This window comes from Populus nigra, chromosome 15 (assembly GCF_951802175.1).
Source record: "Populus nigra chromosome 15, ddPopNigr1.1, whole genome shotgun sequence".
Classification (NCBI taxonomy): Eukaryota; Viridiplantae; Streptophyta; class Magnoliopsida; order Malpighiales; family Salicaceae; genus Populus; species Populus nigra.
The window spans coordinates 14,099,912-14,123,635 of record NC_084866.1 but is presented as its reverse complement, the minus strand read 5'-3'; the positions used below and the strand labels follow the sequence as shown (position 1 = coordinate 14,123,635).

The following is a 23,724-nucleotide window of genomic DNA, read 5'->3' as shown; positions in this document are numbered from 1 at the left end:
TTTTAATTGTGTAGCTTTGTGAAAGTGAATTTATAGGGTAACTTGTTATACTTCTTAGAAAGAAACCTACATTTCTTTAAAGTCTACATTAATGAACGCGTCAGAACTTCATAGATAGTATCGCAAGTGTGTAGTGACGCGACAATGTATCCACTCTATGATTTGAAAATCAAGAAATCAAGGAGATAATGAATTCTTATTTTTTATTAGTGGAAAGAATGCATAAGAATCGTTACCTAATATTTTGATCATTAGAAATTCTAACTAGTCTTAGATGAAAAATCCTTCTCCTATCATTCATTTTGGTCACAAGCATATATAACCCCATGGTAGAGTAAATACTGACTGAAAATTTCATCGATAAAACTGTTAAATGTAATAATAATTTTTATTTTCTATAGTCAGAATAAACTCAGTCCATGCATGAAAAATTTCGATCCAGAATCATGTAGTGTGCAAAGGGTGGAACAACTGATTTTCTTGCCAATTTGTGAGATTCTCCCCCAAATTTCTTGCATTCGTTCCCTTAGTCACTGGCAAACCTGCTTAAGAATCCTGTAATGTGAGATTCCAAACTGAATAAAACTTGCAAAGAAGGAAAGATAGTGATAGTGGCATTGTAGACTTAGTCATCTCTTCTAAATATGCCAAATTGTGTCCTTATTCCTTGGCCGTCCCTTCTTGTTGAAATTATGCTACTAGTACTGTTTAGGACTTATTGATTGAAAGTAAATGCAAATCGTTTTTGTTTACTCCATTCTTAAGCCGGACAACAAAATGATGGCAACAACAAGGTGACATAGTAAATTACTTTGTAGATTCCAAGAAATTAACTTGTTTATTCAAGAAATTGTACAGACAAAGCCACCAAGCAGCCAATATTTTTATTTTTTACTATGTATCAAGATCACCATCATAGTAATTAATGGTTTTTGCTAACTTATTTTGCTTGATGAAACATTAAACATTTTTCTAACAAAACAAGTGCAAGAATTATATCTGTACTATCACTTTCATGGTTTCAAGATAGGTTAAAACTGCCTCCAAAAAGAAAAGAATCTGTATGGGCTAGATTTTCCAAGCAGACAGGTTTATCAGCCAGCCTAAGTACAGATCAACTGACCATTTCCTAGCTCTGACTGTAAGTTCAAAGTTATATCAACTTTAAACAAAACAAGTGTGGACAAAATTCATGGGTTATATATGCTTGTGAAAACAAAACAAGTTAGCAAGAAATATTAGGTGGGATGGTAATGGAAGCCATGCTGAAAGTAGAATCAAAGAAGAGAGAGGAGCTATCGCGCAGGGATGAAGCTAAGAAAAAAACATGTGATTCCCCATCTGGGTCATTGCAGACTGTGTTGAAACAGTCAGATTGGATGGATATGTTGCTGATGGCACTAGGGATAATGGGGAGTGTTGTCGATGGATCATCTATAGCAATAATCATGATAATTCTCAGTGACCTCATGAACAGATATAGTGTTACTTCTGTCACCATTGAAGCAATAAACAAGGTATGTTCATTGATAGATTAATAGGTTTGCGATTATATTATAGAAGCAAGCATCATATATAACGAAGACATCAAAATCTAACAATCTTTTTGTTCGTGTTAGGACTGCAGGGTGCTTTGACCTTAACTTATGTTGCTGTTGTTGTGGCTTCAGGCTCCTTTCTAGGTATACGTGACGTTTTTTTTTTTTTTTTTGTAATTCTTGGCATCGTTATGTTATTTTTTATTGTATTACTTCTTAATTCTTAATATTTTCTAGGTTACAAAGAGTTCTAAAAAAGCTTCATCGACGTATGTTACATAACTTTTGATTTGAATAATATTGTATGGAATTGAAATTTTATCGGATTATTCCAAAAAACCTAGCTAATTATACAAGAACAAATGTTATACCAGTTGTTTTCATTTTCAGGCTCAAATTGGGCCCGGAATCTTAAGTTTTAAAATTTTCTTCATTTTCCTTATTGTTTTTTAATTTTTTTTTCTATTTATATAAAAATTTCAATTTAATTAGGATTTTACAAATTATAATGTTTTTTTTTTATTTAAACAACCTTTTATGCTATTTTTGAGAGGAGAATTTATGAAATAAACTTTCAGAGTAGCTTTCTCTACAATTAAAGAATATACCTTAGATGTAAAAACTCAAGATTTTTTATCTACAGTTTATAACTGCAAAACTTTAGAAATTTAGGAACATTATCCATGCTATTGGCTACGACAATTTGATGTACAGAGGAATTTTAACAACTTCCCATTTCTTGATGAAGTAGAGGCCATCTAAAAAACCGTGAGGACTCAAGAGGTAGTGTAAAGAATCCAATGACAAATACTTGATCGAGTAGTATTCACTGACATAAATCATAAAACGCTTGAAATAAATAACTTTATAGCTGTGGTTTGAAAAATATAAATTTTAAAAAGGTATTGTTACGTGTGGTTAGTTGGATTTAGATATATGTTTGGTAAAAATTATGGTTGAGGTTTATGTGCAGAAAAAAACATGTATAAAATGTTTGGTAGTTATATAGTTGCGGTTGCTTTTTAAAGTATTTTTTACTTGGAAATGTATCAAAATATTTTTTTATTTTTTAAGAATTATTTTTGATATCAGCGCATCAAAATGATCTGAAAACAAAAAAAATATTAATTTAAAGTAAAAAAATTATTTTTTTTCAAAAGCGTTTTTGAAACGCAAAAATAAACAGAGTTTTACGAAACTCGGTTACAAAATCATGTAAAAACTGTTTTTCAAACTCAATTTTTTAGTGGGTCTCACAATAAAAAAACATAGATAGAGTATTAACAAATACCTTACTGTATTTTTTGCTTCGCAAACACAAAAAGGGTAAGTAAACAAACGTAGCCTAATTAATTAAGTAAGTAGAGCTTTCATTAAAATAAATCACAAAACACCTTAACCATCTCACACTACGAGGGGGGCACAAACATAAATCATGAAGAGGAGAAGGATGTGTCCAGACACTTTCTTTGATGGAAATTTTTTGAAGAAAGAATTTATTAGATGGTTTTTAGAGTTGAAAGCTCAATTTTACATGAACTATAATTTTTGTTATCAAAAGCAGAATTTTCCATCCACAAACTTTATTATGGTATTGGAAAATAGTAGTTTGATGATCTAGAATATAGAGCTTATACTTGCAAGTCTTTAATTCCATCAAGACAAACTTTTAAAAAAATAATCATTAATTTTGAAATTTGTGTAAGAAAATTATGAAAAGGTTTTACACTTGATATTTAAGCAATCAAGTTAATATTATTTGTCTTCTTGTTCAACTTTTTCAAATACTAAGGAGACAAAACATGGTGGAAGTATTGTCGTCTCTTCAAAATAAATAGTTTTAACATTGTAGTACTAACAACAATAATAATACTACAAACATTGCTTTGTTTGTCAATATTTCATCTACTAGAGACAAAAATAAAAAAATTTCCAGCACTGATGAGTTGAAAAGGGATTTTACCTTCAACTTATATATACCTGGTGTTCTGGTTTCAACTCACAAATACCCCCTACATCAATTTGCTTTTCCGTTTTTACGTACCTGCTATATTGTAACAATAAGTTTAGTGTTAAAGTTTGGTATGGGGATGGACCGCTGCAACTCGCCTGCATGAAGCCGGAATCGCTAGTAATCACCGGTTAGCCATACGGTGGTGAATTCATTCCTGGACCTTGTACACACCGCCCGTCACATTATGAGAGCTGGCCATTCTTGAAGTCGTTACCTTAACCGCAAGGGGATGTCGTATCAGGATAGTCAAATCAAATTAATTTAATTTAAAAAAATTAAAAAAATATTATTTTAATAAAAGAATATCAATGAATTTTAATCAAATTTTACTCAGGTTGACCAAGTCATGGATTAACCCGGGTTTCCGATAAGTATTATGATTGAGTCAATTCCATAGTCCCCTATTTTTTCTTCAATATAGACTGATCTAGGACTCCTGTTGGCAAGTCCCATATCGCCAATCGAGTCGAAGTTTTATAAGATACAGTTGGTGATCCCATATCACTTAAACTATTTTCGACAGTTCAGTCACAGAACTGGAGAACGACCACCATAATAAAAATGGAATTTCATGCAATTTCTATTATATATACTTCTTGTAAGTTAAATTTTTACCACACAGGATCTATCAGCATTTGAACAAGTGTTGGTCTCTGTTTAGCAACTCTGAATTTGAAAGACTGACAGCATAGTCTTTTGGTATAGCAATAACATAGTATGCACAAATTGGCCAGCCAAAAAACACAGTATTATACATTTCAGTTGATTTCTAGTTAGTGAATACTATTTCACAACATCACTCATCAGCTAGTATTGTCTTCTGGTCACCAACAGAAGGATTCTGTTGGGCACGCACGGCCGAAAGGCAAACCTTTCGACTTCGGAGGCAATATTTACAAGCTGTGCTGCGGCAAGATGTTGGCTTCTTTGATACAAATCAGGGTGCATCGCTCGCATCTCAAGTAGTTTCCAATATTTCAGTTGATACACTTACCATACAAGGATTTCTTGCAGAGAAGGTGCTTTTCCTATCCTCATTTAACATGTCACTGCGTTTCTTCTTACTTGGTTTCTTGTAGGACTAACTTTGATATAGCATTTGAATCACAGATTGCCAGTTTCATTTCAAACATAACATTGTTCATCACAGGCCAACTGGCTGCAATATACCTCAGCTGGAGACTAGCTATAGTTGCTATTCCTGCATTATTAATGCTGATCATTCCAGGATTGGTATATGGGAAGCTTCTAGGCGAGGTTGGAAAGAAGATCCAAGAAGCTTATGGAGTTGCAGGAGGAATAGTGGAGCAAGCAGTGTCATCAATCAGGACTGTTTATTCCTACGTTGCCGAGGAAAGGGCATCCAAGGACTATAAAAATGCATTGAAACCAGCTTTGGAGCTTGGTATCAAACAAGGATTGATGAAAGGTATGGCCATTGGTACTTTCGGCATTACATTTGCAGTGTGGGCTCTTCAAGGCTGGTATGGCAGTACCCTGGTCATAAATAAAGGAGCCAAAGGTGGAAATGTTTACACAGCTGGATTGTGTACTATATATGGAGGCCTGTAAGTTAACTGCATTTATAATGTTCTATCCTTAATGTTTTTTGTATGATATCCATTAAATGTACTTAGTTGATAAGGAGCATGATGATCATATTCAAATGGCATGATAATCCTCAGAATTGCCATTATAGCAGCATATTCTCAAGGCAATCATGTCCCAAGAAACTTCATTACTTGCTGCACTCTAATAATCATTAGCAGTTTCCTTCACTTTTATTGCAGTTCAATTAACAATCAAAATTGATACCATGTCAACCTTGCAGTGCTCTAGGGGGTTCTCTAGTCAATGTGAAGTACTTCATAGAGGCAAATATTGCTGCTGCTCGAATATTCGAGATGATTCATCGTGTCCAAGAAATCGACTCTGCTGATGAACATGGCAAAACCATATCAGATGTCAAAGGTGAAGTGGAGTTTAGAGACATAGACTTTGAGTATCCTTCAAGACCAGGGAGCCTGGTGTTAAACAAGTTTAATCTTAGAGTTATGGCTGGACAGACTGTTGGGTTGGTGGGCGCTAGCGGATCAGGCAAATCGACGGTTATAAATTTGCTTGAGAGATTTTATGAACCTCTTAGGGGTGATATTCTCCTAGATAGTGTTAACATAAAGAACCTTCCACCTACATGGCTGCGGAATCAAATGGGGCTAGTAAGCCAGGAGCCTGTGCTTTTTGCAACCTCAATCAAAGAAAACATTCTTTTCGGAAAAGAGGATGCGTCTATGGAAGAGGTAATCAGAGCAGCCAAAGCTGCTAATGCACAAAGCTTCATCAGTAAACTTCCTGGAGGATATGAGACACTGGTGAGTCCTTAACAAAGAATCTGCTCTACTATTAGTTCTTAACATTCCCATCCTTATTAATGTTTTCTTTCAATCTTTAAGATAACTACGACCTGGGAAGTACTGAAATTTAAGCCAATGTTGAGTACTTTTTAGGTGGGACAACTGGGAAATCAAATATCTGAAGGGCAAAAACAAAGGATTTCCATTGCAAGGGCACTACTGAGGGACCCAAAAATTCTTCTTCTCGATGAAGCAACAAGTGCACTGGATTCACAGTCTGAAAAGGCCGTCCAGGATGCTTTGAATCAGGCCTCAATAGGTCGAACAACTATTATCATCGCACACCGCTTGTCCACTCTCCGCAATGCTGACTTAATTGCTGTTATTCAGTCTGGACAAGTGGGAGAATCTGGCTCGCACGAACAGCTTATGCAAAACTCAAGTGGTACATATGCAGTAATGGTGCAGCTGCAGAGAACATACATGAATGATGAAGTTATGCTGGAAGACATGGATAAAGAGCATGGAGGTGCTTTTCCTCTTGATGATGGAACCAGTCAAGCAGAGGAAACACCTGACAAGTCATTCTCTCGAAATTCTAGTTTTGGCATGATAACCGACCAGAAGCAAGAAGATGATTACAGTTCCCCATCTTTACGGCAACTGATAAGCATGACAGCACCTGAGTGGAAATCAACTCTATTAGGTTGTGTTGGAGCTCTAGGATATGGACTATTTCCACCATTGAACTCATTCTTTCTTGGTGCACTTCTAGCAGTATACTTTGAAGATGATCATGCTCAGATAAGGTCTCAAATAAGAATCTATTGCTTTGTGTTTTTAGCCTTTGCTATCTTTACTTTTCTGGCAAATGTGATTCAGCATTACTATTTTGGGATAATGGGAGAGACATTGACTGAAAGAGTCAGGGAGGCAATTTTTGAAAAAATCTTAACATTTGAGATTGAATGGTTCGATCAAGAAAACAACAGCAGTGGGGCTATATGTGCAAGATTGGCCACAGACGCGGTAATGATGAGAACTCTTGTCACGGATCGCTTGTCATTGCTGACTCAGGCAGTTTCATCAGCAACTTTAGCAGTTGTCTTAGCTTTTATGTTGTCATGGAGACTTGCACTAGTAGCTATCGCCCTGGAACCTGGAGTCATTGCTGCCATCTATCTTAGAGAAATGACAATGCGAATAATGTCTAAGAAAATTCTCAAAGCACAGAGCGCAAGTAGTGCACTGGCTAGTGAGGCTGTCGGAAACCACAAAATAATCACAGCATTTGGCTCTCAGGAAAAGGTTGTGAAACTATATGACCGTTCACAAGTAAGCTCTAGGAAAGAAAGCAACAGGCAATCTTGGTATGCAGGAGTTGGATTGTTTATCTCACAGTTCCTCACGAGTGCCCTTATAGCTGTGATTTGCTGGTATGGTGGGAATCTGTTATTCCATCGAAAGATAACATACAAGCACCTCTTTCAAATATTTTTCATTCTGATCTCAACAGGGAGAGTTATAGCAGAGACAGCTACTATGACTGCTGACCTATCGAAGGGCACCAGTGCATTGAAGTCAATTTTTAGGATTCTCCAAAGAGAGACTAAAATTGACCCTGAAAATTCAGATGGTATCAAACCAGAAACAATTAATGGAGGAATAGAGTTTAAGCAGGTGTATTTCATCTACCCAGCAAGACCAAAACAGATAATTCTGAGGGGAATGGACCTAAAAATTGAAGCTTCAAAGATGGTTGCGCTTGTTGGAAGAAGTGGGTCTGGAAAATCCACTATCATCAGATTAATTGAGAGATTCTATGACACATTGAGTGGTTCAATTGAAGTTGATGGAATTAACATCATGTGTTATAACCTAAGGGCTTTGAGGTCACATATAGCATTGGTAAGTCAAGAACCAACTCTTTTCGCAGGAACAATACGCGATAACATTGCATATGCAAAAGAGAATGCAGCTGAAGCAGAGATAATTGAAGCAGCAACCATTGCAAATGCTCATGGTTTTATAAGGTATCATTACTTGTTCATTTACTTTTGGACTAATCGTTCTCGGTCTCTTATCTCCTCATTGCCTAAATTTGCTTAAATCTCTATTTCCATGATAGCTACATGAAGGATGGATACAAGACTTACTGCGGAGAAAAAGGTGTGCAACTATCAGGGGGACAAAAACAAAGGATAGCGCTCGCTCGAGCCATATTGAAAAATCCTGCAATATTGCTTTTGGATGAGGCCACGAGTGCACTAGATGTTAATTCAGAGAAACTTGTCCAAGATGCACTGGAGAAAACTATGTCTAGCAGGACGTGCCTAGTTGTGGCTCATCGATTGTCTACGATTCAGAAAGCCGATAAAATAGTAGTGATTGACAAAGGGAGGGTCGTAGAAGAGGGGAATCACAGTGAGCTTCTTGTTCAAGGAGAAAAGGGTGCTTACTACTCCCTTGTAAAACTCCAACAACTTTCTGTCATTTGATAAAGTACCTCGAAAAGCATGTAGCAAGCTCCAAGTAGTGAATCAAGATAAAAGAATATGCAGGCTATATTACAAACTTTTCTGAATTAACATGTACATGATAAAGTATTTGTGTTTCTGTTCTTATATCTCTTGGTTTCAGTATTGAAATGTGAACTAAAATCTTTCCTGAAGCCACAATGATGACTTATTTCCGGTAGTTTAAATGCAAGCTCTGATGCCTTTTTTTGGAGAAATTTGCAGGGAAATGGTCCTTTAAGACAAATCTACTATGACACAGTTGTTACCAATATCCTGCTTGTCATGTTTAACCCACTTTCAATACTCAAAGGACTCTGGTTTGCCAGACTCAATGAAAAAAAAAGTGAAGCAAATTCTGTCAGAATCTCACAAATTGGCAACAAAATTCAGACATTAAGTAGATAAACACTTACTAGATAAAAGAATAAATGTAACAGCATTTACTAGATAAACGAATAAAACATATATCTCACGAGTCTCTGAGCACGTAGCTCTCATAACAATTTATGCAGCCGAACATGATCAAGAACACCATAACACCTCATTTACCAAAAAACTATTACACGCTTTTATATAGAAAAAAAAACTGAAAAATCCTAATAATACTAAATATAAAAAGTAAAATACGGAACATTATAATAAAATACTAAAAAAATAAAATTCTGAATTGAAAATAAGAAATAAAAATAATTTAGGAAATTCTCCACAAACACATGCACCAGCTTAGGAGTTAGGTCACTCTTATAAAAGGGAAACAAAAACAACATTGGAAAAAGGGTTTCAGGTTACAGTGTCTGGGCCACGTAAGATATTGAAAACTCTTCTTCCTCACTTGACGAGGTACGAACTAATTCTAAATTAAGGGTTTTTTTTTTTTAGAACCGATGAATTTCAGAATCTCAACCAAGAAGGTTATGTGCACGTCCTGAATCCTAAACCTCAGAATGTACTACAAGAAGAGTTAAGAATTGATGAACACGAAGCCTTATGAATCAGTCAGCTTCCAGACGAACTTTTTTTTTTTATTCTCAAGAAGTTGTCATTGAGGGGTGCTGCTCGAACAAGTGTGTTATCACGTTGATGGAAGCATGTTTGGTTGTTGCGGTCTAATCTTATCTTGTTTACACGTAACATGCTCCAGCAATACCATAAAAGTAACAAAACCCGTTGGTGGCGTGAGGGCAGAGAAAAATTTGTACGAAGGGTTGATCAGTTCGTGGATTCTTATCGGGGTACAAACATAATCTCTTTTGAAGTTATTTTCCGTTTTGAGTTCGACAACACTGAAGATATTGATCGATGGATGGGTCTTGCCATTAAAATGGGGGTTAAAGATCCCTGTCTTGACTTGCACTATCAAAACATCTTACCCACTTAAAACTGTGAGCTATTATGTTTTAAGGAAGGAGCTCTTTGATGGTGCAAAAATCAATGTGAAGAAACTGCGCTTGGTTAGATGCAGATTGGGACAAAATCTTTTCACCAGCCAATTGAGCAGTTTAGAGTCTCTCAGCTTGAATTGTGTCCCTTTAGTTCAATATGATCTCGAAAGCATGTTTTCATGTCTGATCTCGTAACTGTACCCTTCCGCTGACATTATTCGTTGGTTCTTTGCATCTTCCACTAACTCCAACTCCAAGAAATGAGACAGGAGGAGGAGATCAAAGATGCTATTTTGACCTGTTCCTAAGTTTTCTCAGTTAACTATTAATGTACTTTAAGGAAGTAACAGATAATGTGCCACTTGCGACTTAGTAATGAGAATTTACTCATTTAGAACACTTTTTTATCATTGTATTAGATGTTGTTTTTTTTTTAATATTTAAAAATATATTAAAATAATATCATTTTTAATTTTCAAAATTTATTTTTAACATTGGTACATTAAACCAATCTAAAAATAATAAAAATATTTAATTTAAAATAAATAAAATTTTAAATTCTTTTAAAAAAGCTTTTGCACCTTAAAAACAAATAGTACCTGATGAGTAGATTTTTAAAAATAATTATTATTTTTATAACAAATAGAGTATAAATATTGTTAAATTCTATCTGAATCATGATCTAAATCTAACTTGATATTTATATGCGATTAAAAGACATAACTTGTAATTAAAATATTGGCAATATAAAAATGTTTGAAATTTTTTTTCCTGAGCCACCAAAAATTTTCCATGAATAATAATGATTTGCCATCTTGTCTACGTAGAACACAAATTTGCAGGAAGGATTATCCAAATTCATTTGTCATATTGGTTCACTCGATTGTACAAATTAATGAAATTATAACAATAACGAGGCCGAGCCCAAAGAACAGACCCAATGAACCTTAATTCACTTACAGGCTCGACGCAAGATGAACCGGGTTAAGAATTTACTCGTTAAACTCCATCAAGTCCAAACTTAATTTGATTTAAAAAAATTAAAAAAAAAATTATTTTAACTTAATATGCCCGACTTTTAATCCAGTTCTTGGGCCAAGTCATCAGTCTGGCCGGGTTATGATTTAGCATTAACCTGTTTAAATTTTGAAAGTGGTTATTTATAGAAGGACAAGCAAGCGTAGAGGGACAAGCAAGCATGATGCTCTTCGGGACTGCATCTTCTTCTGATGCATTAGACAAAAAGGAAAATGATAAAAGTTGAGACGGTCTTCGCTAACTTTTGAGTCGCATGAACACAAGTACGATCTTGTGGACACCGAGACATCACATTCTTGTGATTTCTCCAGACGCATTGCTCACAAAATATTTAAAAGATCCTTGTGTCTTCCTCTCAGCTACTTCAGTTTTTTTATTTATGGCACCTTCAGGAGTCCAGGTTCTATAAATTCTGTTTGGGTTCTTGTAATCTCTTTCTTGATAAAACAGAAAAAGGGTTTTGTTGTGATGAGTGTGACTGACAGGCAAGTACATGATACTATGATAGCATGTTTTGGTTAAGAATAGATTTATCTATATGATGATGATCTCACTTGAAGTTCACATAGGACTTACGAATTGGCCTGATCACATGTTCATGATGAAACTAAATAACCCTCTTGTTGATTTGAATTCTTGTTTCTCATTGCTAATGGAACTAGGAATTTCCTCTATGAAGACTGCTCTTGATTGCAGCAAAACTTGGTATCAAGAAATTTGGAATTTTCTCGACATGTTGCAGATAAAGAAATTAACAGGAACAGGAACAGATAATAAAATCTTGGCAGAGGCTTGAGAAGGGTGATCAGAAGTCTCGAGTGGCAGTAGAGAAGATCAACACGTGGAAGCGTCTTGATGATGAGAAGCTGATCAAGCTTGATGAACAAATCTTATGGGAGCTTCACCAGTCAAGATGGCTTGATTGCAGGTACTGATGAGATCTCATATCTTAATCGGAGATCATGTTATACGTTCTTGTTCTTCTGTTTATGTTATTGTTGCATATTGCCATTTTAAGACATCTCCAATTTTTTCAACTGATTGTGATTCAAAATATATGTTCAACTTGATGTTAGAAGCCAAACTAAGGTATGTTCGTCTTTCGAAAAACCCGCTTGAGAGTCCCCTGAGGTTCAATGTGAGAACCATGATAAGAGCTATAAATGACAGACATTGAGAGTTTAGGATAGTAGCTTTGTCTGAAAGAATTCAAGACTTGACATTGCCTTATAAATTTCTCCAAGCACAAGGCAAGAGGCCCGTGTATTTGGATTTCCGCGGTAGCAGTCTTGCTAGGCTTTACCTTATGGAGGCTATACTGGTCTCGGAGATGAGTCACAAGTCAAAGTCAAAGGCAACCATTCCTGCCTAGGTTTTTCCCCATTTTACTTCTGCAACCAAGACACAAAATGATAGCAGCAGAAAAACTTTCACAAATCAAAAGTGCTTAAGCATCTGCATACAAATTAAAAAGGCTGTTTAAGATGTCCTAGTTATGCCTTCTACTGTGATCCACTACTTTTAGACAGTTTCAGAATTTTAAGGCTGTTCTTCAAACGTTGGTAGCTCCGAAAGTTGTTGGAGTTTTACGAGTGAGTAATATGCACCCTTTGCTCCTTCAGAAAGCAGGCTGCTGTGATTCCCCTCTTCGACGACCCTCCCTTTGTCAATCACTACTATTTTATCTGCCTTCTGAATGGTAGATAGTCGATGAGCAACAACTAGACATGTCCTCCCAAACATGGTCCTCCCCAGTGCCTCTTGAACAAGTTTCTCTGAATTGACGTCCAGTGCACTTGTTGCCTCATCCAAAAGCAATATTGCAGGATTTTTCAACAAGGCTCGAGCGAGTGCTATCCTTTGCTTTTGCCCTCCTGATAGTTGCACACCTCTTTCTCCGCAGTGGGTCTCGTATCCATCCTTCAAGGAGCTGCTTATAAAATTAGTAGGTTTAGAAAATTTAGATTTGAACTGATAAGAGACGCGGAATATTAGAAAAGAGGGAGGTAAGTTATAAACGAACCTTATAAAATCATGAGCATTTGCAGTGGTTGCTGCTTCAATTATCTCAGCTTCAGTTGCGTTCTCTTTTGTATATGCAATGTTGTCTCGGATTTTTCCTGAGAAAAGAGTTGGCTCCTGACTTACTAATGCTATATTTGACCTCAAAGCCCTCAAGTTATAGCATTTGATGTCAACTCCATCAATTTCAACTGAACCACTCGCTGTGTCATAAAATCTCTCTATTAATCTGATGATGGTGGATTTTCCAGATCCACTTCTTCCAACCAGTCCAACAACCTTTTGAGCTTCAATTTTTAGGCTTAAACCCCTCAAGATGATCTGTTCTGGTCTTGCCAGGTAGGAGAAATACACCTGTTTGAGCTCTATGTCTCCATTAATTTTTTCTGGCTTGATAGCATCTGAGTTTTCAGGTTCCATTTTAGTATCTCTTTGCAGAATCTTAAAAACCGACTTCAACGCGCTGGTGCCTTTTGATAGGTCTGCTGTCATACTTGCACCCTCAGCTATAATTCTGCCTGTTGATACCAGAATGAAAAATGTTTGAAAGAGGTGCTTGGCTGTGATCTTTTGAATGAATAACAGCCTCCCACCATACCAGAAAATCAGAGCTGTGAGAGCACTTGTAAGGAACTGGGAGATGAACAATCCAAGTCCTGCGTACCAAGATTGCTTATGGCTTTCTTTCTTGGAGCTTACCTGTGTAAGCTCGTATAGTTTCAAGACCTTCTCTTGGGAGCAGAATGCTGAAATAGTTCTGTGGTTCCCAACTGCCTCGCTAGCTAAGTTACTGCTCCTGTTCTGTGCTTTAAGTATTTTCTTAGACATTGTTCGCATTGTCATCACTCTTAGATAGAAGGCAGCAATGATACAGGGCTGTAGAGCAATAGCTACTAGTGCAAGCCGCCACGACAACACTAAACCTAAAACAACAGCCAAAGTTGCTGCTGATGTCGCCTGAGTCAGAAATGACAAGCGATCAACAACAAGATTTCTCACCATGGCTGCATCTGTGGCCAATCTCGAACATACAGCACCGGTGCTGTTGTTTTCTTGATCGAACCACTCAATCTCAAACGTTAAGATTTTATGAAAAATTTCCTCCCTAAGTCTTTTCGGCAAGCTCTCTCCCGTTATCCCAAAATAGTAATGCTGAATCACATTTGTCAGGATAGTAAAGACTGCAAAGGCTAAAAACGCAAAGCAATAGATTCTTGTTTGAGATCTTATCTCGCTATGATCATTTGTAAAGTATACTGATAAAAGTGCTGCCATACAGAATGAGTGCAGTGGTTGAATTAATCCGTAGCCTAGAGCTGCAATGCAACCTATTAGAGATGACTTCCATTCCGGTGCTGCCATGCTTATAAGTTGCCATAAAGATGGGGGACTGCAATTATCTTCTTTCTGCTGATTTGTTTTCATACTGCGACTGAAACTTCGAGACAGTGATATGTCCACTGTTTCCTCTGCCCCAATCATTCCATTGTCTAAAGCAACAGAGCTGCCATACTCCTGAGTATCTTCTGATATAACACCGTCGTCCATGTATGTTCTCTGTAGCTGCACCATTACTGCATAAGCACCACTTCGGTTTTCCATAAGTTGGTCATGAGAGGCAAACTCGACCACCTGTCCGGATTGAATAACAGCAATTACATCAGCGTTTCGGAGAGTAGACAGGCGGTGTGAAATGATAATAGTAGATCGTCCTGCGGAGGCCTGGTTTAAAGAATTCTGGACAGCCTTTTCAGAATGCGAATCCAGTGCACTCGTTGCTTCATCAAGAAGAAGAATTCTTGGGTCCCTTAATAGTGCTCTTGCAATGGAAATCCTTTGTTCTGCCCTTCAGACATATGAGCTCCCAATTGCCCCACCTGTAAAGTATGTGGCATTGACCTATCTATCAGTACCTTCTCATTCTTTTTAAGCTTGACGGTTTACAAGTTACAGTAAGATTGTTAGACAATTGACATTTTAACTCTAGTGTTTCAGTTTGTCTAAATCAAGTATTGTCTGTTTTCTTTTCTTTTATTTCTGTTTTGATTTGGTCAAAGTAAATTCTTTGTTTTTCTGAAGTTGTTGCTGAGTTAGTGGCAGCACATTGTCCACTACAGAGTTAGTGGTGGCACATTGTCCACTACAGTTAGTGGCTGTTAACTAGGAAAGTTTGTTAAGTTTTCTCATGTGTTTAAAGACATGCAGTTAATAAAATACTCACTGAGACATTTTATCAAACACCTTGTGTGTAGTTCGTGTTCTTCAATACTCAGCATTGTTGTTCTTGATTGTGCATCCCTTCACCTGCACAAAACACAGCAACATAATTCTTAACAGTGGTATCAGAGCTCTCTTACATCTTACAGAACCAAAACATTTTTTTCAAAAATCTCAAAAAAATGACATCCAACAACCTACTTTTAAACTCCCACATTATATTCACTGGCGAAAACTATCATATTTGGTCAGTGAAGATGCAAGCTTTTCTTGAAGCTTATGATCTTTGGGAAATTGTTTCCGAAGACAAACCAGTAGCTCCCTTACCAACAAATCCCACTATGGCTCAAATCAAGTTCAGCAGTGAGGAAAAGGCAAAGAAATCTAAGGCAAAATCAATCATCCAGAATTATGTGGCAGAAAGCATTTTCTACAGAATTATGGCATGCAATTCAGCCAAAGAGGCTTGGAACAAACTAAAAGAAGAATACCAAGGCAGTGACAGAACAAGGCAAATGCAAGTGCTGAATTTGAAGAGAGATTTTGAGGCACTTAACATGCAAGAAGTTGAAACAATCTCCAAGTATTCTGATCGAATTTCACTAATTATCAACAACATTAGATTACTTGGAGAAGACTTTCCTGACAGCAGGATTGTGGAGAAGGTTCTTGTGACTCTTCCTGAAAGGTTTGAATCCAAAATCTCCTCTCTGGAAGAATCAAAGGACCTCAGTAAAATCTCATTAGGTGAACTAATGAGTGCTCTTCAAGCACAGGAGCATCGAAGAACAATCAAGCAAGATAGATTGACAGAAGGAGCCTTTTATGTGCAAAAACAACAAGTTGTAAAAGGAAAGAAGTTGCTTAATCTGAGAAGTAAAGGCAAAAATAAAGGGGGCAGCACCAGTGAAGGTTCAAAACAGAAGAAGTTTCCTCCTTGCACTCACTGCAAAAGAAACACACATTCAGAAAAATATTGCTGGTGGAGGCCAGATGTAATTTGTGGAAATTGCAACCAATTAGGGCACATCATAAAGGTCTGCAAGTTTAAAAATTCAGACCCAAAACCTCAACAAGCTCACCTTGCGGATGAAGTTGATACACAGGAGGAGCAATTCTTTGTTGTCACTTGTTTCTCAACAAATGATTCAGCTGATACTTGGCTTATCGATAGTGGATGCACACACCATTTGTGCAATGATGCTGGAATGTTCAAAACCCTTGATGAATCTTACAAATCCAGAGTAAAGGTTGGCAATGGAGAATTTCTAGAGGTCAAAGGCAGAGGGTCAGTAAATGTTCAAACAAGTTCAGGTATCAAAATCATTCCTGATGTGTTATTCATACCTGAAATCAGTCAAAATTTGTTGAGTGTTGGACAAATGATGGAGAAAAACTATTCTTTTCAGTTTAAGGATCATAAATGCACTATCTTTGATCCTTCTGGAGAACAAGTGTTCTGTGTAAAGATGAAAAACAGAAGCTCTGTTGTTGACTGGGATAAAGTATCCAATCATGCATATGTGAGTGCTACTCAGGATATTTCAAATCTTTGGCATAAAAGATTTGGCCATTTCAATCAAAAGGGCTTGTCAATTCTGAAACAAAAGGAAATGGTTGAAGCATTGCCCACATTGAATGGTGAGCTTCAATTGTGTGAAACATGTCAACTTGGCAAGCAATCCAGGCCACCATTTCCTAAAGGGCAAGCAGGGAGAGCCAGCTAAAAGCTTCAGCTCATCCACACTGACGTGTGTGGACCTATGAAGACAGCCTCATTATGTGGTAACAAGTATTTCATTCTCTTTATTGATGATTATACTAGGATGTGTTGGGTGTATTTCATCAAATTTAAGAGTGAAGTATTTACAATCTTTCAAACATTCAAAGCTTTAGTTGAGAATCAAAGTGACATGTTAATTAAATGCTTAAGATCTGACAGTGGTACTGAATATACCTCAAATCAGTTTCTTGAGTTTTGCAACAGCAGAGGCATTATGTACCAGTACACTACACCATACACACCACAACAAAATGGTGTGTGTGAGAGGAAGAACAGAACAGTAATGGAGATGGCTAGATGTCTCTTACTTGAAAAGAAAATGCCAAACAAATTATGGGCAGAGGCAATCAATACCTCTGTTTACTTGCTGAACCGACTTCCAACCAAAGCACTGGAGGACAAGACACCATATGAAGGCTGGAATGGTGTCAAACCTGTTGTAGATCATCTTTGAATCTTTGGCAGCATATGCTATTATCATATAGCTGAGCCAAAGAGGAGCAAACTTGACAACAAAGCTCAGAAGGGAGTTCTTGTGGGCTATGGAATAACTACCAAAGGATACAGAATCTTTTGCTTACAAACAGAGAAGGTAATTCTCAGCAGAGATGTGAAGGTTGATGAAGCAATCACATGGGATTGGGAACATCAAAAAAATATGATTTCTGATCAACCATTCACCATTCAACCTCAGCTGGTAGCTGATGAATCAGTGGATGACTTTCCAGTTAGAGGCACAAGATCATTGGAAGATATTCACCTAAGATGCAACATGGCAATTCTAGAACCAACCAGCTATACTGAAGCTCAAGAATTTCCAGCATAGAGGAGAGCAATGGAGGCAGAAATGGAAATGATCAACAAAAATGCAACATGACAGTTGATTGAAAGGCCTAAGCATCGCAAGGTGATAGGTGTAAGATGGGTTTTTAAAACAAAACTCAATCCAGATGGGTCAATATGCAAATACAAGGCTAGATTGGTGGTAAAGGGTTATGCTCAGCAATATGGTGTGGACTACCTAGAGACCTTTGCTCCAGTAGCAAGGTATGATACTATTAGACTTCTCATTACACTTGCAGCACATAACTCTTGGCAGATTCACCAACTTGATGTCAAGTCTACCTTCTTGAATGGATTTCTTGCTGAAGAAATCTTTGTAGAGCAACCCGATGGGTATGTTGTTAAAGATAAAGAAGATTATGTGTATCTACTTAAGAAGGCCTTGTATGGGTTGAAACAAGCTCCCCGAGCTTGGTATGACAGAATGGACACACATCTGTTTCAACTTGGGTTCAGCAGAAGCCAAAATGAAGCAACTTTGTATGTGAAATCCTGTGGTAACCATTTTCTAATTGTATCTATTTACGTAGATGATATGCTCATCACAGGAAGTGAACTTAGAATGATCCAAGAGTTCAAAGACGAAATGAAGAAGATGTTTGAAATGTCTGATCTTGGAATGATGAACTACTTCCTTGGAATGGAAGTGATGCAATCCAGCCATGGCATTTTTACATGCCAAAAGAAGTATGCTTCAGACATCCTAAAAAGATTCAAAATGCAGGATTGTAAACCAGTGGGGACTCCTATGACAACAAGTATCAAGCTTAGCAAGGATGATGAATCTGAAAAAGTGGATGAAAGTTTGTATAGAGGCTTAATTGGCAGCCTTCAATATCTCACAACAAGCAGACCTGACATATTGTTTGCTGTGAGCATTCTTTCAAGGTTCATGCATTCTCCAAAGGAGACTCATTTTATTGCAGCAAAAAGGATACTTAGATATATTAAAGGTACCATTGATCTTGGTATTTTCTGTCCAAGATCATCAGAAGGAGCTGTGGAACTAAAAGGCTATACTGACAGTGACTGGGGAAGCTGTGTTGATGATTCAAGAAGCACTTCAGGGTATTTATTCTCACTCAATTCAGGTGTCTTCACCTGGAGTTCAAAGAAGTAAGAGACAACAGCTCAGTCCATTGCAGAAGCAGAGTACATTGTTGTTGTCGCTGCTGTCAACCAAGCAATTTGGTTTAGGAAAATGTTAAAGGATTTGGGACATGAACAGATTGAAGCTACTAAAATCATGTGTGATAACAGTTCTGCAGTATCAATTTCAAAGAATCCAGTCTTTCATGGACGTACAAAGCATATCAAAATCAAGTTTCATTTTATTAGAGAAGTTCAACAATCTAATGAAATGATGTTGATTCATTGTTCTTCCGAAGAACAACTTGCAAATATATTTACCAAACCACTACCTAAAGAGAGATTTGAGACATGAAGACAAAAGATTGGAATTTGTCGTCAAAATGTCAAGGAGGAGTGTTAGACAATTGACATTTTAACTCTAGTGTTTCAGTTTGTCTAAATCAAGTATTGTCTGTTTTCTTTTCTTTCATTTATGTTTTGATTTGGTCAAAGTAAATCCCTTGTTTTTCTTAAGTTGTTGCTGAGTTAGTGGCAGCACATTGTCCACTACAGAGTTAGTGGTGGCACATTGTCCACTACAGTTAGTGGCTGTTAACTAGGGAAGTTTGTTAAGTTTTCTCATGTATTTAAAGACATGCAGTTAATAAAATACTCACTGAGACATTTTATCAAACACCTTGTGTGTAGTTCGTGTTCTTCAATACTCAACATTGTTGTTCTTGATTGTGCATCCCTTCATCTGCACAAAACACAGCAACATAATTCTTAACAAAGATTGACAGCGGAGAATTATCAGGATGATGATGTGAAGTTATTAGAGAAATGGTTACAGGGAGTATTAACAGATTTATAATATCAGAGCTAACCCTATATAAGGACTTACCAGAGTGTTATATCCTTCAGGTAGTTTATGGATGAAGTTGTGTGCATTAGCAGCTTTGGCTGCTCCGATGACCTCTTCCATGGAAGCCTCCTCTTTTCCGAAAAGAATGTTTTCTTTGATTGAGGTTGCAAAGAGTACAGGCTCCTGGCTTACAAGCCCGATTTGACTTCGCAGCCATTTCAGCTGAAGGCTCTTTATGTCAATACCATCTAGGAGAATATCTCCCCTAAGTGGTTCATAAAACCTCTCCAGCAAATTTATGACTGTTGATTTGCCTGACCCACTTTTGCCTACCAAACCAACAGTCTGACCAGCCATGACTTTAAGATTAAACTTGCTCAGTACCAAGCTCCCTGGTCTTGAAGGATACTCGAAGTCTATGTCTCGAAATTCCACTTCACCTTTAACATCTGACATGGTTTTCCCCCGTTCATCTGCGGGATCAACCTCTGGGACTCGATAGATCATCTTAAATATCTGAGAAGCAGCCATGTTTGCCTCTATGAAGTACTTCACATTGATTAGAGAAGCCCCTAGAGCACTGCAAGGTTTATATAGTATCAATTTCAATTGTAATCTTCTGAAATGAAAGTGAAAGAACTTTTGGTGGCAATGAGTGCAACTTGCAAATTAAGTTTACCAGTACATTGCTATTAAAATATCTCTACTTAAAAAGGCATTTGCTCTTTGCATTTTTCTGAAGAAGCTGAAATTTTTCGTTTTCTTCTTTGGTATTATTGACTGCTAATATGGGAATTTTTTCGGTTTTTGTACCAGCCCTTATTGCCTATGATGATCATGCTCCTTGTAGTCTACTTTCAAGGGGAAAAATATTAAAAGTGTAGTGAAACTTACAGTCCTCCATATATAACGCATACTCCGGCAACAAAAACATTTCCACCTTTGGCTCCTTTATTTATGATCAGGGTACTTCCATACCAGCCCTGAAGTGCCCACACTGCAAATGTAATGCCAATAGTACCAATGGCCATACCTTTCAGCAGTCCTTGTTTGATCCCAAGCTTAAGAGTTGGTTGTAATGCAATCTTATAGTCCTTAGCTGTCCTCTCCTCTCCACCATAGGAATAAACAGTCCTGATTGATGACACCGCTTGCTCTACCATCCCCCCTGCAACTTCATAAGCTTCTTGTATCATTTTTCCAACCTCACCTAGGAGCTTCCCATATACTAATCCTGGAATGATTAACATTAACAGTGCCGGGATTGCAACCATAGCTAGTCTCCAGCTGAGGTATAAAGCAGCTAGTTGGCCCGTGATGAACATTGTTATGTTTGAGATGAAATTGGCAATCTGTTATTCAAATGCTACGTCAAAGTAGGCATGCTACAGGAAACAAAATAAGAGAAGAAGCAGGAACTTTTTTTGTTAAATGAGGGTAGTGCACCTTCTCAGTAAGAACTCCTTGTATGGTTAGCGTGTCAATTGATATATTGGAAACTATTTGAGACGTGAGGGACAGGCCCTGATTTGTGTCAAAGAATCCAACATCTTGCCGCAAAACAGCTTGTAAATATTGTCTGCGAAGTCGAAAAGTTTGCCTTTCTGCCGTGCGTGCCCAACAGAATCCTTCTGTTGATGATCAAAGACCAATACAGAACGAGTGAATCACGCATATTGTATAGTATCTGCAAATCAGCTCACATAAGCTCTATGTGTTTTTATGTAAGCAAAAGAGAGAAAAGTACCTAGAAATGAGCCTGAAGCCACACCAACAGCAACATAAGTCAAGGACAAAGCAAACTGCATTGTTACCATGTACAAAAAGGTCAGTAACTTTCTACATAGATACCTTTGTTTCTGATGTTTTTTTATAATTCCAAAGACTAGTAATGTGTCTGTGATCCAACCTTGTTTATGTCTTCGATGGTGACAGATGAACCGCCGTAACTGTTCATGAGGTCACTGAGAATTATCATGATCAATGACATGGCTGATCCATCTGCAACACTCCCTATTGACCCAAGTGCCATCAACAGAACATCCTTCCAATCTGAATGCTTCAACACAGTCCGCAACGACCCAGATGGCATACTACTTGCTTTTTGCTTGACTTCATCCTTGCTGAATGGCTCTCCTCTCTTCTCTGATTCTGAACTAAGCTCTTCCATTCTTCAGCAACTATTTCCTGCTAATTTCTCTTGATGTTCTTTCAAGTTACATATCAGTACAAACAATCAGGGTTGCTGTGTTAGGACTTCTGACGTGAAGATACTGTTAGGAGCTGCCTTTTGAAGGAGCTCTCAGCACTTTTAACCTTAGCTTAACCTCTGTCGCAACATTAAAATGCACTGTATGTTATTAATGTGATCTTGACATACTGTAAAACATTGATTTATATTATATAGTAAGATTTTCTATTTACTCTTCTTGTTTTTTCCAAACACCTGGAATTATCTAGCTAGTACTAAAAACAAGATTTCTTGGGACCATCAACTGAATATATAATACCTAGGACCGCTATCTTTCTACATTGTCAAATCTGTGATTCCTGATGTCTTCATCTGCCTGTGCCGGCTTGTTCTGCAGATGACAAGCATTGATGCAGTGGAATCTCTCAATTACTGGCTATTTGATTTTGTCTTGCAATCCAAGTTGCCGCCTACCTGCTGTACAAGCACTCGTCTAGCACTACATCTGATGCCATTGAAACTGTGCAATGCTTGTATCATATTGTGGATTTCTAATGGAAAACCTCAATGTAGCTCCTCACGTATTACTTGATTATCAATTCAGATCAAAACTTTATCAATTTTAGTCCAACATAATTGAGATTAGACAATGCGATGCAAACGGACGAAAGGTCCATGATAACCAGCTTGTCCCCTTTTCTTTCATCTCTTTCACTGGAATTTTCTCTGATATTAATTTCTTGCCAGGTTTGATGTGTTTGAGTAATTCTCAAGGCTGTATGAAAACAAATGGAAGGAGTTAGGATCCTGTTGTTTTGTCAACTAGCTTTTAAGGTTTGTTGCTCTGGACAAGAAAAGGAAGACTAGGATATTTTGACACCACCATGGGAGCCTGCTTTGAGGAGTTGGATGTTGACTGGATAATATTCCTAATTTTCAAGCATTAACGCTTTATGCCGACTAATTTGCACAGTCATTGTAGACTACATAATTCTTTTCATTTATGTCATCGTATGATAGCAAAGTAAAAGTGATTTTAATTAATCATTTAATTGAAATATTAGAGTGACTATGGATTGATGGTGTGGATGAACATATTTTACTCAATGTGTGATAGATACATGTGAATTATTTTTATTTTTATTTTTAATATTATTAACAAAATAAAATGTTATAAAAAATAAAAATAAAATCCATAAATGAGAATACAAAAACATAAAATAATAAATTTAAATTCAATAAATTAAATAAAGAAATGTATATATTTCCAAAAAAAAAATTGTATGTATTTTCAAAATGCATATGGACTACTTAATCAGTAAAGATCCAATGTATATGATTCATATATAAAAGAAACACAAGGATTTAAATTAATAAATATAAACTTTGAAAAACCCAAAAAAAAAAATAAACATATTATTATTCTAAAATTGTGTACTATATGATCAATATAATAAAACCTTGCCAAATTTTTAAGAGATATTTTTTTACATTAGTTTTGGCAAATATTATAATGTTTTAAGAATGATTATTGTTTATTATAATTTTTTTAAAACAATGGAAAAGAAAGCACAGACCACCCGCGTAGTAGCAATCAAACAATTGCCTAGTTATATAATGTTTTAATTGGTACTATTATATATATTATATTCAATCCGTTTTTTGTTAAATAACATTCAAATCGATTTTCTAAAACATCAGAATATCATAAAAAAAAATTATTATGTCATTAAAATATTTAAACTCAATCAATATTAAAATATAAACACCTCTGTTCAGTATTATTATTATTATTATTATTAAAAACCTAACACCTTTTGGTTTTGTAAGATACTGATTGAACCCTGACGAGTAGTTTAACTAGTCAACTTTTAGGTTTATTTTTCA

The 23,724-nt window shown here is 36.6% G+C and overlaps 1 protein-coding gene, 1 long non-coding RNA gene and 1 pseudogene across 2 annotated transcripts; 1 reads left to right on the top strand and 2 right to left on the bottom strand.

Annotated features, from left to right (window-relative positions):
- Nucleotides 1-4,719: 4,719 nt before the first annotated feature.
- On the top strand, nucleotides 4,720-8,530 carry LOC133673654 (putative multidrug resistance protein). The gene is made up of 4 exons (XM_062094492.1): nucleotides 4,720-5,120; nucleotides 5,384-5,924; nucleotides 6,060-7,939; nucleotides 8,035-8,530. Exons 1-4 carry the CDS (start codon nucleotides 4,765-4,767, stop codon nucleotides 8,402-8,404), a joined length of 3,147 nt encoding a protein of 1,048 aa, XP_061950476.1. The 5' UTR covers nucleotides 4,720-4,764; the 3' UTR covers nucleotides 8,405-8,530.
- Nucleotides 8,531-12,384: 3,854 nt separating this feature from the next.
- LOC133674011 (putative multidrug resistance protein) lies at nucleotides 12,385-21,816 on the bottom strand (annotated as a pseudogene).
- LOC133674340 (uncharacterized) lies at nucleotides 15,907-16,992 on the bottom strand. The gene is made up of 3 exons (XR_009835205.1): nucleotides 16,432-16,992; nucleotides 16,167-16,352; nucleotides 15,907-16,030 (listed from the first exon to the last, which is right to left on the bottom strand). It is a non-coding gene; the product is annotated as an uncharacterized LOC133674340 (long non-coding RNA).
- Nucleotides 21,817-23,724: the final 1,908 nt, after the last annotated feature.

Bases quoted from the DNA above. Each gene is read 5' to 3' on its own strand.
- LOC133673654 (XM_062094492.1), top strand. From the start codon at position 4,765: ATGCTGATCATTCCAGGATTGGTATATGGGAAGCTTCTAGGCGAGGTT. The intron at 5,121-5,383 runs GTAAGTTAACTG...TCAACCTTGCAG, and splicing joins TGTACTATATATGGAGGCCT to TGCTCTAGGGGGTTCTCTAG. The intron at 5,925-6,059 runs GTGAGTCCTTAA...AGTACTTTTTAG, and splicing joins CTGGAGGATATGAGACACTG to GTGGGACAACTGGGAAATCA.